The sequence below is a fragment of the Nomascus leucogenys genome, chromosome 15 (assembly GCF_006542625.1).
Source record: "Nomascus leucogenys isolate Asia chromosome 15, Asia_NLE_v1, whole genome shotgun sequence".
Classification (NCBI taxonomy): Eukaryota; Metazoa; Chordata; class Mammalia; order Primates; family Hylobatidae; genus Nomascus; species Nomascus leucogenys.
This window is the reverse complement of record NC_044395.1, coordinates 8485855-8503499: the sequence shown is the minus strand read 5'-3', so window position 1 is coordinate 8503499 and position 17645 is coordinate 8485855. Positions and strand designations below refer to the sequence as shown.

The following is a 17645-nucleotide window of genomic DNA, read 5'->3' as shown; positions in this document are numbered from 1 at the left end:
AACTTATAGGAGAAAATACAGTAGTAAATCTTTGTGACCTTTGATTAGGCAGAGTTCTTAGAGACAATATCAAAAACACAATCTATAAGGAAAAAATTATCAAATTGAACTTGATTAAAATTAAAAGTTTTTGTGCTTCATAAGACACCATTAAGTAAAGGAGAGAAAATATTTGCAAGTCATATATCTGGTAAATGACTTGTATCCAAGCTATAAAGAACTCCTATAATATAGTAAGACAAATGATTCAATTTAAAAATGGGCAAAATATTTGAATAGACATTTCACCAAAGAAGATACACAAATGGATAATTATCACATCAAAAGATGCTCAACATCATTATTCATTAGGGGAATGCAAATTAAAACCATAAGGGATACCACTTCAAACCTGTAACAGTGTTGGCAAGGATGCAGAGAAACTGGAATGCTCATTTATTGCTGGTGGGAATGGATACAGCCACTTTGAAATACAGCATGGCAGTTTCTTAACAAGTTGAGCATAAACTTTCCATATTATGTAGCCATTCCACTACTAGGAATCTACTCATGAAAAGGGAAAACATATAGCCACACACAGACTTGTTTGTGAATGTTCATAGCAACAATTTTTTTTTGTTTGTTTTTGGTATTTTTAGTAGAGATGGGATTTTGCCATGTTGGCCAAACTGGTCTTGAACTCCTGGCCTCAAGTGATCCACCTGTCTCGGCCTCCCAGAGTGCTGTGATTACAGGTGTAAACCACCACACCTGGCCAGCAACATTCTTTATAATAGCCCCAAACTGGAAACAATCCGACTGTCTGCCAACTGGCGAATGGATAAACAGAATGTGGTATATCCGTATAGTGGAATACTATTCAGCAATAAACAGAAGTGAACTACAGATACATGATACAACACAGACAAATCTCAAACACATTTTTCCAAGAGAAAGGGGCTAGACACACAAGGCCACATATGATATGATTCTACTCATATATCCAGAAAAGACAAATCTGAGAGAGAAGCACTGCACTGGTTGCCTGAGACTGGGTGGGAGTGAGGATTGACAAGGGATTGTTTTAGGGTGATGGAAATGTTCTACTACTGGATTGTGGGGGTGGTTGCACAACTCTATAAATTTATTAAAAATAATTGAGTTGTACACTTAAAATGGATGAATTTAATGATATGTAGAGGTTACCCAAATAAAGCTGTTCAAAAATAAGGGGAAAGAAAAAGGCCACTTCCCCATGAGATCTATTCCAACCTCTCAACACCCCCTTTCCTTAGGAAACCCAGCCCCTCATACTCTGCTCTACATTTTGAATAGCATTGATCACCCTCTAATACACTATAAAGTTTTCTTGTTATGTTTTTTGTCTAACTCCCTCTGCTACAATATGTTTCGTGGAGGTAGGAGTTTTAAGTCTGTTTTCATCGCTCATGTGTATTCTCAGGGTCTAGAACAGTACCTGGCACGTGGAAGGTACCTATATAGATGCTGAAAGATGAAATGAATGAAGAATTCTGGATTAAAGGGCTCCTTCATCTCTAAAATTATCTAATCAAAGGTTTTTGAGGGTCTTTCTGGCATCTTCTTGTGTTTCTTAGCAGAACTGTTGCCCAGGCCAAGTTGGCATTTTGGGCTGAAACTGGATGTGAGACGGGGAAGTCCCAGGGGACCCTTGCTAGGGTTCAGCGTTGTCAGGAAGAGTAAGAGGACCAGCTCTCCCTTTCCCATGCCTCATGCAGCCTCTAGCTATTTCCTTTCTTTGTTGACCTCAGTTGACCCATCTTTAAAATGAGTTCTCTCCAGCAGCCTAGTGACTTCGTTTGTGTCTGTCTGTGTGCAACAGTGGGGAAGGGAGCAGTGGGATTGGGGGTAGGGCAGAGATAGTCCTTCCTGGGGGGTGGCTGTGTGGCCATCAGTCTTCTCCCTTTCTTGCCTGCACCACTGAAGCTGCTGCTGGGTGATCTCTCAGCTGCTAACATTGTTTCTGATTTCACATGAAAATCTCTTCCTTTATATAAACATTTATAAACACCTGGATCGACTTGTGAAAGTGCGACACTTTTTTTGGAAGCCAGTTTTTTTGGGTTGTGGGACTCAGCTATTTATTTTTGTGAGATGGAGGCTTCTGGGTGCCTCTGAACCTCCCCCTTGGAAAAACCTCCTTCACACGGATAGAACAATTTAAAGGCTCGGAGTGATGGAGAAAGACGTGGCAGGTGGCTGCCCAGAGGATGATACTGAATGGGATGGCAAATGAATGCTGTGGGTCTCGGGGCCCCCCAGGTTCATCTGAGGAGGAGGGGCTGCCAGGAAGGGTTTTTGGAAGCCTTGGGTTTGCTCTTCGAGCCGACTCCCTGATTCCACGAGCCCTGGGACAGTAGCAGGGTTCAAGCAGGGCTCCTGGAGTTCCCAGGGGCTAGGAAGAAACCTGTATCATAGTCATGATTTTAGGGGGAGTCAGGCAGCAGAGAGCGTGGAGTTTGGAAAAGAGGAGGGGCATAATTGAGTGCAAAGGGCAAGGATTTCAGAGCCAGAAGTGCCTGCGTTCAGATTCTGGTTCTTTACCTTTCTTACGTGTGACCTTGGGCAAGTTAATGAGCCTCTATGTCTCAGCTTCCCCGTCCGTAGAAGGGGACACGGGACCTGCCTGGCAGAGTTGGTCAGAAGGCAGATGAAGGCATGCGAGTGGGTTTCCCAGCACAGTGCCTGCCATAGAGTGGCAGCTGACCAGCGTCACCCTCGCCCTTCTCTCTTCTCTCCACTCAAGCAACTCACATGCTGCCCTTTCTGTGCATAGAAGGTGTGGCTGAACTTAGATCTCCTCATCCCTGCCTAGCAAGGCACATGCAGGGTGCAGCGCCCAGAGTTTGGGACCATCAGGACCTCTGAATGGGGGCTTCGAAGCTGTGTCCAGTCCCTGTCTTTCCTAGTACCTATCAGAACTTCTTGTGAGTGAAAGCCAGTCTCCTCGGCCTGAGCATCTCATCTCTGATGAAGCCCCCAGCTTTTTGCTCTGACATCATGCCACTGTTTCTCATCATTTCACAGGATATACCTTCTGCTCCTGCTGGGGACCCTCACTCGCAAGCCCTGTTCTGCCTGGACTGATTCTCACCTTGCTCTTTCACCCAGGTGAACTCTCAGGCTTGGAATGCCCTCACCCCTCCTTCATACTAAATCACGTCTCTGCCACCCTCCAAGCTTGGCTTCCGGTGGAGTTCCTCCAGGAAGGTAGCTGTGTTGAACACTCACTGCCTGACCTTTTCATGTTCTGTCCAAACTCTGAGACATTATTTTAGCTGGTATGTAGGTCATGAGGTTGACATTAGAAAGAACGTATCAGGTTCTCCATCTTCTTTTTTCCTTTTCTTCCCCAGCCATTCTGTGTGTGTTCGTAAATGTGACATTCCCATGATGGATCCAGATTTTGCCAGCAGTTTGCAGAATGGTAAAGTTTTGAATTAAAATCAACAGCTTCCAACTATCTGTCACTTTCCTGCCTTGTGGCATCCTGCCACCACAAAGGCACCAACATATCTCAGCACTCAAATTGGGCCCGGCGTGGTAGCTCACACCTGTAATCCCAGCACTTTGGGAGGCCAAGGTGGGGGAATCACCTGAGGTCAGGAGTTCAAGACCAGCCTGGCCAGCATGGTGAAACCCTGTCTCTACTAAAAATACAAAAAGTTAGCTGGGCGTGGTGGTGCACGTCTGTAATTCCAGGAGATTCACAGGAGAATCACTTGAACCCAGGAGGCGGAGGTTGCAGTGAGCCGAGATTGTGCCACTGCACTCCAGCCTGGACTGGACAACAGAGCAAGACTCCATCTCAAAAAAAAAAAAAAAAAGAAAAAAAAAGAAAACACGCACTGCTCAAATTGAGAACTTTGGATCTGGACTAATATTTCACCTGGGGCTGAAATTGTCTTGGCAGAGCCTGCAACAAACTGCTCTGGGGACAGCTGGATAGGAAAGGAACATCCTTAAATGGTTCTGGCTCCCTTCTCTCTGAATCTTCCCCTCTCTTGGGCCAGCCCATGACCTCACTCAGCTCCAGAACTGGCAGACTTGCTGCCATCATCTCATCTCTGGAGATGAATCTATTTCCTCCCTATAGAAACAGGCATGCAAGAAAACTCGGCTTCTGCTTGAATACTCCCAGAGACAGGAAGCTTACTACTTAACTGAACTCTGTTAGTTTTAATTGTTGAGATAAGAAATGTCCTCCCTGATGTTGTTTCTTTCCTTCCTTCCTTCCTTCCTTCCTTCCTTCCTTCCTTCCTTCCTTCCTTCCTTCCTTCCTTTTTTTGAGATGGGGTCTCACTGTTGACCAGACACTGCACCCTTTGCCTCTTGGGTTCAGGCAATCCATCCGCCTCAGCCTCTCAAAGTGCTGGGATTATAGGTATGAGCCACTGTGCCCAGCTAACCTGGTTCTGTTTCCATCTTCTGGAGCTCCAGAGTAAATCTATTGTGCTTCTTTAGATATTTGGGAGGGACCCTATTCCCCTACATCTTCTCTTTAGTGAGCTGAACCTCCTCATTTTAAAAAATTGTGTACACAGTATCTCTCTTATATCTTTTACAGGTGCTGCGTCCCTGTTAGACTTCAGGGACTTTGCACTGGCCATGGTGCTGACCGATCACAGGCTGCCCGGGCCAAGGATTGGGTCTGGTGCTGCTGGAGATACTGACTGCTCAACTCTCTCTCTGCTGTTGCTCCTCTTCATCTACTCCCATCTCCCATGGCCTGAGTTAAATCATGACAGTTCTCCTGGTGCCTCCAGGGCTAGTGCACATAGGGAAGTAAATGGCTGAAGTTGGGAGGAGAGGAACACACAAGGGCCAGTGGCTGGGCTCCCTGGAGATCTGCAGTGCTCTGTGTGTGTGTGTGTGTGTGTGTGTGTGTTGGAGCAGAACAGAGAGTTGTTGGTTGTGCTTCCATCTCTAGAGTCTGCAGGGATGTCACCAGGTATGCCATGATGAGAAGAGTGGTTTCAAGAGCTACACAGGCCAGACGCAGTGGTTCACACCTGTAGTCCCAGCTATTTGGGAGGCTGAGGCAGGAGAATTGCTTGAACCTGGGAGGCAGAGGTTGCAGTGAGCTGAGATCACGCCACTGCACTCCAGGCTGGGTGGCAGAGGGAGACTGCATCTCCAAGAAAAAAAAAAGAGCTACACGAAGAGTGGACCCCCCAGGCTGCCTGGAGAGGCAGTCGGTCATGGGTCCCCAAACACCTCTCTCCACTGGACCTACAGCACAGGTCCCATCACAACAGCAAGATAACAAAGCTGTGGCCATTCCCACTTCGAAGGCAGCAATGCATCTTTCCTCTGCAGGACACTGACCACAGCTGTCAGTCTTGGCTCCCGGCTCATGGGCATTGTGTCTTCTGCTTCTGTGGTGTCCTAACCTGCCCTGAAACAGTGGGGGCTCCCTTAGGCTCTGGCCCCTGCCCATCTTCCAGGGCCTCTCTTTCTCTCCAGGCTTGGCCTCCGCGAGTCTGCCTTGGGTTGTGTGACTTCGTCTCTAAACTCCCTCTGAGGATGACACCCCTCCCTCACCCCACTTGCTGCTTGGGGAAGGCTTCCATTTAGTGGCATTTTCCTTTCTCATTTCATGCTGTAATGGAGATTCATTGCCAGTTTTAAATCCATAATTTGCCATGAAACCCTTGTTTTGGGCCTGGGCTGAGGTCAGAACAGAGAAGTGGAGGGTTATTTTTAGCCCTCAGAGGGCTCCCTGTGCAGCTGCAGCTCCCCTGGGCTTCCCCCAGGGCGGGCCTCAGACAGCGTCCTGGGTTTGACACCCAGGATGCCCGGGAAGCTGGAGCCGGGACAGGGGTGAACACGCACGTGGGACTGGCTGGCCTGCCCCCTCCCTCAGTTGGCTCTGGCTGTCTTCCTCCTCCATTTCATGAGATGAGGGGGAATCAGTAGAGAAACAGGGCCTCATGCCGATGAGTCTGTGCTTCCATTACCCCCCTCTTTCCTGGGCCTGACAAGGAGTGAGGGTCAGCACTTCAGGCCTCCAAGAATGTGTCTATTTCCTAACAGTGACTGATCCCCTGACCGGATGTTCTTTTGTCTGTCTATCAGGACGACACTGATGATTTGGCTCTGAGGCGTGTGTGTAAGTACCCGCATGCACCAGCGCATTCGTCCTTGAGGCGAAGCTGTCCATGTGTGTATCTATATGATTGGCGCATAAATGGGGAATCCTGTCAATGGCCAGTGGCCAGCGGGGCTTCCTGACTGAGGATCCCAGTAGGGCACCAGGACAGAGGTGGGCTCTTGTCTGTGCTTTTGAAGGCTTGTGGGGATGCTGAAAGAGATACCCAGGCCAGAGGAGCAGCCGTATGAGGGGTAAGTGGGTGAGGGGCTTCCTCCAGGCAGCTGCCCCCTGCATGTTATAGGAAGGTGGCTTAGATTTCACTTGCGGCCCTGGAGCTGATGATTCCATGTCAAATGGCAGAGACCCGAGGATCGAGGTCCTGACTTTTGCAAATCTCCACAGTCTGAGCTCACTCTTTGCTGAGCAGTTGAGCCTGCTCAGCATCTCCCAGGGTCACGCCTGGTTCCAGCAGCAGAAGGGTATATTATCCTTGCTCTCAGGAGGAAGGGAAGAGGAACTCAGGGAACAATGCCCCTCATGACCCAACCCCAAACCATGAGCAAATGAGAGAGAATCGCGGTCAACCCGTGAAGTGGGTTCACACTTCATCTCTCCTGCTACTCTACTGGCTCCACCATGGAGAGGGCGGGCCCTGAGAGATTAAGCGTCATCAGCCCGTGTCTCATGGCTGGATGGTGGCAGGACTGGGGCAGGAGTGAATGTGTCCCAGCTCCCCAGTGAGGGCCCTTTGTCCTGCTTGGGTCTGGAGAGTTTCCAATGCCCTGGGGATGGTGGTGACACACTCCAGGATGGCCCAGGGCTTCCCTGAAGAGCCTGTCTCTTGGTGATGGGGTTACAGACACTGGGGCCAGGCAACAGCAGGAGGCTGAACCCCTTCCGTGATCAGTAGACCACGAGTAGACTCCTAAGAACCTCCCCAGCTTCCCTTGTCCTGGTGTTGGGAGCAAAAGGTGCTGGGGGGTATGGGGGCTGGCCCTGGGGATGGCCATTTGGGATGCTACCCCCAGATTTCAGTGGCGAGTGATCACTTGGATAGGCAGTGTTGAGCTTCTGGGCCCCTCCAGAAATCGCCCATGGTGGCACTGGCTGGGGTAGGGTGGGGCTGTGCGTTCCTTGCATCAGGTCTTCTCCTTCTTGGAGAGGCTCCTGCCTGCCCCTCTCCACACTCAGGCAGGGAAGGGAAAAGATGCGTTGAGTTTGCCGCCATCCCTGAGGGATCCTCTCTTCCTCCGGGCCTTGGAAGTCGTTTGATACTTGAGTCTCCTGCCCGCACCTCATTTCCCAACATGAGGGACGACCCCAGGCTGGGGGAGAGTTTTGACATCCAGCCAGGCTGTGATGAGGATGGGAGATGGAGTGGGTAAAGAGAGGCCATGCCTGCCCATGGCAACATGTAGATTATGGGGGCAGGGAGATTGTGGGGGGCGACCTCGGAGTGCAGCAGGAGGGCAGGGCTGGGACGACCCGCACATCTCAACTCAATGGCTGCAAGACCTCCAGGGAGACCTTCTATCTCATCTGGCCCCCAACAGCAACTACTCAGCATGGCATTATGGCATTGAACCCACAGGGTGGACCTCAGGGAGCTATAATATAACTTAGAGGTGAGAGACTGTATGTCAGCCTCAGATACCCTTCACGGCCCCCAGCTCTGCTCACTTTATCACCTGCCCAGCAGGTGAGCTCTGAGTTAGATGGGAGGCTAAGGTGGTGTCAGTGGCCAAAGGGAGGAGGAGGAGGGGAATGAATCTGCTTCTGGCCCAGGGGACATGGGGGTGGTCTGGGCTACCAGGAAGGGAGCTGGGAACGAGCTGGTGGCAGGGGTGGGGTGTGTGTAGGGGGAGCGAGATGTGCAATAGCTCCGACACAGCTCCCATGTGGAACCTCAGGAGATAAGGATGTTTTCTGCTCCTGTCTTCCGTCTCTGGCTCGTTTGCTACCCCTATTTGGGGGTGATTGCAGGGTAATGAATGTTGCAGGAAACAGCCACACAGCACAAATGAGATACGGCACCTAAGACCAGGCCAGGGCCCAGGCAAAACACGCTTAATAAGCAGGTAAGGAAATCAATTCTGCCTTTCTTCCCAGGTGTGCTGCCTGCCGGGAGGGGCCTGCAGGAATCGCGTCTTCCTGCCTTGCTTGATGCATGGAAAAGCTTCTCTAGGACGAAAAGTCTGATCCCCCGGGATGCAGGGGTTGCTTGTTGGTGTCTCATAACATTGTGCAATAATAGCAATGATGAAAACAGTTATAATACTAGCAGCCAATGCTCCTATGCCTTGCTGCATAACAGGCGCTATTCTGAGACGTGCTTTACATATATTATTTCATTAAATCCTCTCTTCTACCCCATGAAGGCAGTTATGATTATTTCCTTCATTTTACACAGAAAGAAATAGGCACAGAGTGGTTAAATAACTTGGTCAAGGTCACACCACTGGCAAAATGATACAGCTAGGTTTCAAGTGCAGGCAATCTGGCTTCCAGAGGCCGGGTGCTTAGCCACAAAGCCACATTGCCTCTCCAACACAAAACAACATAACATAACACAACACAACACAACACAACACAATTGTCATCTGTGTTTGGGGCTTACTATCTGCCAGGCTCTGTTCTCTGTGGTGAGATTCAGTGTATACTCCCCCTAAATTTCCCCTAAGCCTTGTTGTTTCAATTGCCATGAGGAACATTTACTGAACACCCAGTATGTGATTCTAGGCTGCGCTAGGCATGAAGGATGAAAGATGCTCCCAGGAGACCCGGTGGGGGAAACAGACATGAAAACAGTTACTCTCAGCATAGCGTGTTGAGACCTGTGATCAAGGTGCATAAGGAGGCTGGGCGCGATGGCTCACGCCTGTAATCTCAGCACTTTAGGAGGCCGAGGTGGGTGGATCCCTTGAGCCCAAGAGTTCAAGACCAGCCTGAGCAACATGGCAAAACCCTGTCTCTACAAAAACAAAACAAACAAAAATCAGCTGGGTGAGGTGGTGCATGCCTGTGGTCTCAGCTACTCGGGAGGCTGAGGTGGGAGGATCGCTTGAGCCAGGGAGGTCGAGGCTGCAGTGAGCCGTAATAGTGCCACTGCACTTCAGTCTGGATGACAGAGCAAGACCCTGTCTCAAGAAAAAGATGCCTAAGGAAGTGAAAAGGACCACAAGGGGGACAGTCAGGCCATGTGGGTTCCAGAGAAGGCTTCCTGGAGGAGCAGTCGTCTAAGGTAAATCTTGACAGCTGAACACAAGTTAGCCAAGGGAAGAAAGGCAGGAAGGGCACTCCAGGAAGAAACACGTGTGAACGAGGGCCCAGAGGCTTGGTGAGTGGAAGGAGAGGACAGCTGCTTGTTAGTGCGGGAGCAGGTTGGTGGTGGGTCTGAGGCTGGGGACACAGCTGGGGGCTGGCCTCGGGGGGCCTTGTGTGGCCTGGCAGGGAGCTTGGGTTTTGTTCTGTGGGGACATTTTCTCGCCCCTGAAGAACCCCTCAGACTGTCACCTACTGATTTGCCTTTTTATGTCAGGGTGACTATGGATGGGTTTCTTGCAACCAGTTTCTGGAAGAATGGTTTAGAAGCCAGCACCCTCGAGGCCTGTTCCAGCTCTGCCTTCCCTTGCTGGCAGACTCTGAGTTATTCACCACTGTTCTCTGGACCCATCTGCCCAGAAGATTCATGGATGGGAGACTGGGGGAGGCTGCCAGTGCGGTGGGCTGAGGAGGCCCTGCAGCTCCGCTGGTAGAGCTGTGGCAAAGGGAGCTTGTGGTTTTGAAAAACAGACTAGTTAAGGACACGTCACAGATTGGACCTTATCTGTTTTCCTCTCTCAGTATTTGGGGCTTGACATCATTTAAAAAGATGCCCTCTTTATTTGAATCGACTTAGTCTCCCTCTTAAATAATTCATGTTGATTTAGGAAGCTTTATTTCTAATGGGAGCCACAAGACAGCAGAGTTAATATTAGAACGGGCCAGGAAGAAGAGGGAAATGGGGAGGGAGACTGGGAAAAATGCCCCTCTTAATAATTAATCTGATGCCAACACCCCCTCCTCCCACTTCTGATCCCCCCATCCTGCTCCACTTTTTCCTTTCTGTAGCATTTATTACCACCTCACATCCTGCACTGCAATGCAATTTACGGTTTAATCTGTGCATCACTTATCGACCACCTGCTCTCTGCCAGAATGCAAGCTCCACCAGGGCAAGGATGGTTTTCTCTTTCGTTTCCTGATGAATCCCACGTGTCTAGACTAGTGCTTGGCATAAAACAGGTGCTCAGTAAACATTTGTTGATCAAATCCTTGGTACCATTTCCCCCCTGCCCTGGATGTCCCAACACCTTGCTTCCCAAGTTTCCAGGAAGTTGAAGAGATCAAGTGTAATGCCACCCTTACAACTCTGACCCTGGGACAGTTTCAATATTTTTCAACCCTGGGATTCCTGTAGGTGGAAAAAGGAGCAGTCTGTATGTATATGTGCGTGTGCACAACTTTAAAGTACAGGCGCGGTGGCTCACGTCTGTAATCCCAGCACTTTGGGAGGCCAAGACGGGTGGATCACTTGAGGTCAGGTGTTCGACACCAGCCTGGGCAATATGGCTAAAAATACAAAAACTAGCCAGGCGTGGTGGCACGTGCCTGTAATCCCAGCTACTCGGGAGGCTGGAGCAGGAGGACCCAGAAGGTGGAGGTTGCGGTGAGCTGAGATCGTGCCACTGCACTCCAGCCTGGGTGACAGAGCCAGGGTGCATCTCAAAAAACAAAAAATAAACAAAAAAAGTGTATGACACTTCACTGATAGAGATTGAGAGAGAGAGAGACAGTGTTTAATGTTTACAACAATTCTCTCACATTGGTATTTTTAACCCTCTATTTTATAGATGAAGAACCAGAAACTAACTTCCTTCCTTCCTTCCTTCCTTCCTTCCTTCCTTCCTTCCTTCCTTCCTTCCTTCCTTCATGCTGGTTATAGAGGCTTGAGCCAAAGAGGCCCAGTTCCAGCCTTAGGGACTTTGCCCAAGGTCACACAGTTAGTGAGCAGCAAGAGCATATTCTACTTCCTGGCCAGGGCTCTTCCTACCCCATGACAGCTCTCTCTGCACATGTGCACGGGGGTCCTCTGTTGGCGAACCAAGCTGAGTCTTTGGAGAGGGCTAGGTCTATGTGGAAGCTGGCTACAGAGGGGCGGTTGGAGGGAGGTCCTTTGCAGGGAGGACCAGCATTGAGGTCCACAGCCACGGCCAGGACCCCAGGGCTGAACAGGACTTGGAGAGGTCCTATCTCCCAGCCTTGAAGTGGGATGCTGTTTAAACCATCCTAATCAGTTTCCTTCTATGCCTCAGTCACCGCGCCAATCTTGGTTCCAGGGAGGGATGGCCCAATTTCTTAAAATAGTTGGTACAGCATGTTGGACTGCTTACAGTAGAAGTCATGGCCATTTGGGAGCGAGACAGTTCTCAGTGATCATCTTATTTATCACCACCTCTCATTCTACAGATGAGGAAACTGAGACCCAAGTTGAGAAACAGGGCCACTGTCACACAGCTGGATACTGGTAAGACCAAGACCATTGCCTCTAAGTCTAATGCTGTTTCCGTGACACCGTGATTCTCCAGATGTTCTGTAGGTGAAAAGATGCCTGTCTTGACCTGGGCTGAGTCAAGGCATCGTCCTTGGCAGCTGGCTGGGCCACAGAGGGCACCAGTCTGACCATTGAATGACCTGACCTAAAATCCCCAGTCTTTGCCTCTCTCAGCTTTGCAAACTCAATGCCTTCCTCCGTCTTTCCCTCCTCATTTCCCAGCTCGCTCCCTCTGCCTCCCGACGTACAAATGCTCTGCTCCGAGGTTGCTCTTTGCCTGATTGCATCTGAGAGCTGGAAACACAACGCTAATTAATGTGTCTGTGACTCTAGGCTTGGCTGCCAGGCCGAGTCCCCATGCCGTCCCTAGGGCCCAGCGGCTCTGCGAGCTGGCCCTCTGGCTTCATCTGAGCACGCTGCCGGCAGATGCATATTTTAACAATGCACATCTGTTGGCTGTATAATCTCTCGTATTTGCCCTCCTCACTTGGTACTTTGATGGAAGACCCCCGGGGGCCTCCCTCTGTTCTAGCCAAAGTGTTTGCTTTGCAATTTTGCCGGAATACCATCTGATTCTGCTCTCGCATCTTCCGTAGGTTCTAATCAGGCTCTTACTTTATTTAATTAAAAATCTATCTCAGGCAAATACAGACTAAATTAGGAAGCTCTCTCATTCCTGGAACACAGGGAAGGCAGCCCCCCTTGGGGAACTGGCTGGGACATTTTCCTGGGCTGAGATGTCACAGCAAAGCAGATGGGGTCTTGGTAGGGAAGGCGGCTGGGCCAAGGGGCAGAAACACCTCTCCCCCATCTGCAGGAACAGCCACTCTGTCCATCCCCTTCCCCAGACCAGGGGTCCCTTTCCAGCTGGCTGGGTTGGCTGCTGCACTGGGGGCCTCCTTGCAGAGCAGTAGGTGGGGCGCTATACCCCAGAACACTCAGCCAGGCGGAGCCCTACAAGACCGCTGGGTTGGGGACCTGGGAGTGTCCCAGGACTGCAGGCAGAGTGCTGGGAAGCACTGTCTTGCCTGGGGTTTTAGTTTGCTCAGGATGAATGGTTCTTGTGGAGCTGCCTGAAAGGCTGATGGACAAGATCCTGGCTCAGGCTCCCTTTTTGGCTCTCAGGAATTTCACGGAGGGGACCCTGCTGGGTCATCATGGAAACTTCCTCTGCCCTCCTTCCGCTGATCTCCAGACTTGAATAAAACATCTCCCCAACACAAACCCAGCTCTGTGCCCAGAGGGCGGTGTCAGGCCATGCCACCGGAGAGGAAGGGGGAGTGAATGCCTTTTAGACATGACCTAAGACAAAATCAGGTCTGTTCAGACTGGATCCTGAGGCCCTGCTCTGAGAAGCCCGGCCCCTCACCAGCCGGACAGATGAGATGCTGCTGGCATCTGGGAACAGGAGACTAGGCAAAGAGCTTGGAGCTAAAAAATCTGGAGTTGATTTTGAAGGTTAATTAAGCTGTGTCACCTCCTGTGAGTGCCTTTGTCTCTCTGAGTTTCATTCTCTCATCTGTAAAACATTTGAAATAATCTGGACTTTTAATACATTGGACTTTGTTACCTAACACAGAGTCGAGAGGAAAGGAAGTGTGATGGTCATGTCGGGACTGGGGAAGTCAATACAGCCTTAAGGATGAGATGTGGCTCCATCTACTTTTGGTCCCTGTGAAGTCAGAGGAGTGGACAATGCTCAGGTTCCTGTGGTTCTAGCATCCTCTGGCCCCTCTAGAAGGTGTGTGAGTTGGTAGAGGCAGATTCTTCTGAGGATGGAGGGGCTGAGCCGTCTCTGAAGATGAGGAACCTACAACTTAGCAAGTCTGTTCTGGCATTTTACAATCCTCAGAATCAGAAACAATATGAGGCCCTAATTCCTCCTCGTCTCCTCCCACAACCCCCACACCACAAGGCAGACTCATTCTCATTTTAGTCACCATCTCAGGAGAAATGAGAATGGCGCTGCTGCCTTCAATACCCCGATTACTCCGCGGAAGGCCCGCTTCCCGGCCATGGAATCCCAACTTATTTACCCTCGCAGGAACAGGTGTATTTTCTCATTCCTTTCATCGCGGGCCTGGGGAGACTCAAAGGTTGCAGGAGGTTTCTGAGGCTGGCCCCAAGTCCCTCCCCCGCATCTCAAGAAGTCAAGCTCCGAGCTTGGTAAGTGGTCCTCCGGGGCCTGTCTGCTGCACTGCTTGGAATAATCTGCCCTGGTGTCTTTGGCCGTGTAGATCTGAAGAGAACCTGACACGCTTTTAAATATTTCATCTCTGAGCAGCCGTGTGCTTTAGCTGCCAGGAGAGGAGGCAGCACCCCAGCTGCTGACCCTGGTGTCGAACCTTCACAACAGCTGCTAAGGGGTGGGCCCGGGCTTTCCCACTTCCCTGCTGCACGCGTGCCTGGCACAGACTCACGTGTAAGGGGGCAGCGAGGTGGGGCAGAGAGCCCTGGAGCCCTGGCCAGGAGCCCATGGGCCAAGCTCTTTGCATCTGTGGGCCTTAGTTTCTCATCTGGGGTAACAGTTCCTGTCCCACTGAGTAACGTCAGGAACAGCGGAAATGAAAGAGCCTGGAGAGCTACGGTGAACTGCTCGGCAAATGTGAGCTCTCATGACTTATGTGCAAGGCCTGGTTCTCAGCAGCCTTGATCCTTGGTAACATTTGGCCAGAGGAGGGAGATTCCCGGGACTGAACTCTAAATCAGAACTAGGCGGTTTGAGAGGTCACCGAGCCCATTCCCCTGTCTTCAGGCAGGATGATCCAGGAACACTGGGCTCCTGGGAACATAAGATGAAGAAAGACCAAGGGGAAAAGTATGATTTGGAATAGGGACCTGAAATGAATTTTCCTAGGAAGGACCTGTCAGCCAGGATTCCCAGGGAGCAGTGAGGGGTGGAGAAGTCACAGGGGTCACTGGTGTCCACATGGATACTAGAATCTTGAGGAGAATCGGGCTGATTCTACAGAGAAGGTGGAAAGATAGGGCTTTGTCAGCACCAGAGTGGGGGTCAGTTCAGAAAAAAGGGACCCATAGCCTGTGCCACATTCTTCCTGGCATGGAGCCTGGCCTAGATAACGTGTGCAGAGCATGCTTTCTGATGGAATCAATAAGCACGTAGGAGCCCTCATTAGCTGCCTAAGGCACCATCAAACACACTGGGGTTGGACTGAGTCTGCTGGCATTGGCTGGCTGGTTTCCTAGGGAAAGAGCCTTTGCTTGTCCCACTTGGGTGGGAAGGTGGGCGTGGATATTGTGGAAGCAGCAGTGTCTGGAGCCCTGTGGGATGATCCCCAGAGGGGAGTCTCCCCATGTCTGACCAAAAATTACCCTCTTAGAGCTGAGCCCTTGGTGCTTCATGTAGTATCCCTGCCCCGCGTGCAGATGGTTCTTACCCAGGACCGTGAGGCGTGCGGGGCGGGAGCGGATGGCGGCCTGGATGGCCTGGCACTCGTACACCGCATCGTCTTGCAGCTCTGCCCGCAGGATCTTCAGGTGGTGCTCCCCCGACAGGTGGTTCCCTACCACCAGGTACTGGGGGTAACCTGTGGAGACAACAGGCAGGTCAGGGAGCTGGGGCGAGGTGGAGGGGACACCCATGACAGAGGCACAGAGTGGGGGACCCGAGCAGGGACCGTTCTACAAGGCTAGCAGAGCAGGTGATTGCTCAGGGCTCTGATCTCAGTGCAAGGAACACAAATGCAAGAGCTTTCCCAAGGTGTTGAAGGTGTTGGCACTCTCTCTCTCTCTATCTCTGTGTGTGTGTGTGTGTGTGTGTGTGTGTGTGTGTATAAGGGCATTTTGTCTGTTAGTTTTTGAGACAGGGTCTGGCTCTGTCACTCAGGTTGGAGTGTAGTGGCAGGATAATAGCTCACTGCAGCCTCCACCTCCCAGACTCAAGCGATCCTCCCACCTCAGCCTCCCAAGTAGCTGGGACTACAGGCATGCAAAACCACGTCAGCTAATTTTTTTTATCTTTTGTAGAGATGGGATCTCACTATGTCACCCTAACTGGTCTTGAACTCCTGGACTTAGGCGGTTCTCCCTCCTCAACCTCCCAAAGTTCTGGGATTATAGGCATGAGCCACCATGCCTGGACATGTAAGGGTCTTGTTGGTTTCAAGTTTAGGAAAATCGGAGGGGCCACTGTTAGAAAGGAAAGAGGGAGAAGAGATGGAAATTCTAAGTGTGGACAGACACCGCTGGCTTATTATTCTGGAAAGCAGTGTGCTCAGCACTGTGGTCTACCCAGCAGACATGCATTTGGATAAGATAGAGGGGAGAGAGAGAGAGACAGACAGACAGAGAGGCCCAGGCTGAGAACTACAGAGAGAAGACAGTCAGAGAGAGAAGGAAGGAAAAAGAGAAATGTTTGGAAAAGGATCAAGAGTGACTTTGCAAAAAGTTTTGTTTCAGGATGGACAGGAAGTAGAAATCTAGGCCCACCCTTCCAGTGTCTAGGAAGCTTGGGTCACTTTGAGCCACAGTGGCCCCTGTCTAGTCATTCCTCCTGTCCTGCCAGAAACCCCAGGGCCTGGTGACGCACTTATGAAGTGCTTAGGACACTTAAGAATTGGGGGCCCCTTGTACCATGGGCAATGAATAATAGATAAACAAAAGTTTGAGATTATAAATCATTTATCAGCGTTCCTGCTGCCGTGTGGGGTTGAATATAAATGCCGACTGAAGTCGTGGCTGGCCACATAGAGCATATCCTCTCTTTCCTGGGTCTCGGGCCCTAAACCTCCCTATTTCTCTTTCCATCCGTCTCCACACTGAGGTCCGCCCTCCCCTGAGTCCCTCACTGTGTGGATTTACAAATGGACTCCAATCCCTGCCGTCCTTCCTCTCTGTCCTGGTTCCCTTCTCTCCTCAGAGGCTGCCCTCGGCTTCCACTCCCCCTGGCAGCTCCAGGCTGCTCCTCCTTTTGAAGGACCCTCACCACACGGGGAGCGGCGTTCTCAGACAGGTGCTGTAGGAGGATGAGATGCGACACATGCAGCCTTTTAAAGAGAAGGTGAGGGCTTAAGCAAGTGAGCGAGACAGAAACAAAGGCAGGCAGGGAGACCCGCAAGAGCTCGCCTCAAGTATTTCAAACAGTCTCTCGGTGTGGGTTAGGCGTGTTCCTGAGCTCCCATGGGCAGCACCAGCACCGACAGGCAGAATTCACATGGGGAGGTTCTTTAGAATATTCTCGGCTGTTTGAGGCATCCAACAAGGATCTGGGCTGCCAGAGATGGCAGTGAGGTCCCCATCACTGGCTGTATTCAAGCAGAGGTTGGATGATCGCCTCTCAGGGATGTTGCAGAGGTGATTTCTACACCGGGTGAAAGATCAGACTAGAGGAGCTTGAAGGCCCCTCTCACCACCACAAGTGAAGGGTCTTCTGGAGGTGGGGCAGGCCTCCCTGGGAGTGGGCTGTACAACAGGCCACCAGCACTTGTTCCTGGTCAGGCGAGGTAGCTGTGATGATCCTCTGCCAGCCTTCCTGGCATGCTCTGGGGTGCTTCCTGTGCAGCCGGGCCCTTCAGCCTCATGTCTTCATGGCTACCGTCCTCATCATGCAATAAAATGGCCCTGTCCTTCCCAGCTGTGCAGGCCTGGCCATAAAAGCTTACAAGGCCGTCAGCTGCACCCCTGAGAGCACTGCCTCTCCTCCTGCCCACACTTCCTGCCTTCTGCTGGGCTGTGGGAAGGAGCCCAGGTAAGTTAAGCAGTCTCCCCCCAGGGCCAGGAGAGGGGCTGGAAATGGGTTCTAGCCCCATCCTCTCCCTGCTGCCGCTGCCTTCCTTGTAGCTGGCTGGCTACCCCCCAGCCCCTCCAGCCCAGCCTCTGGATCCCACTATCCTGTGATTAGTCCCTGGTCTCCTGCAGGCATCTTGGCTGGAGCTTCTGTTTTTGTTGTCTTGCAAGCTATCAGCAGCAGGATTTTGCTCT

At 51.1% G+C, this 17645-nt stretch overlaps 1 protein-coding gene across 5 annotated transcripts in view; it reads right to left on the bottom strand.

Moving 5' to 3' along the window:
* The window catches only part of KIRREL3 (kirre like nephrin family adhesion molecule 3), a 581266-nt gene that overhangs the window by 83308 nt on the left and 480313 nt on the right, over positions 1 to 17645 (bottom strand). For all 5 annotated transcript variants that reach the window (XM_030828765.1, XM_030828762.1, XM_030828766.1 and 2 more), the window contains one exon: positions 15104 to 15253. In XM_030828765.1, the coding sequence (XP_030684625.1) occupies positions 15104 to 15253 (150 nt within the window). The remainder of the gene's footprint in view (positions 1 to 15103; positions 15254 to 17645) is intronic.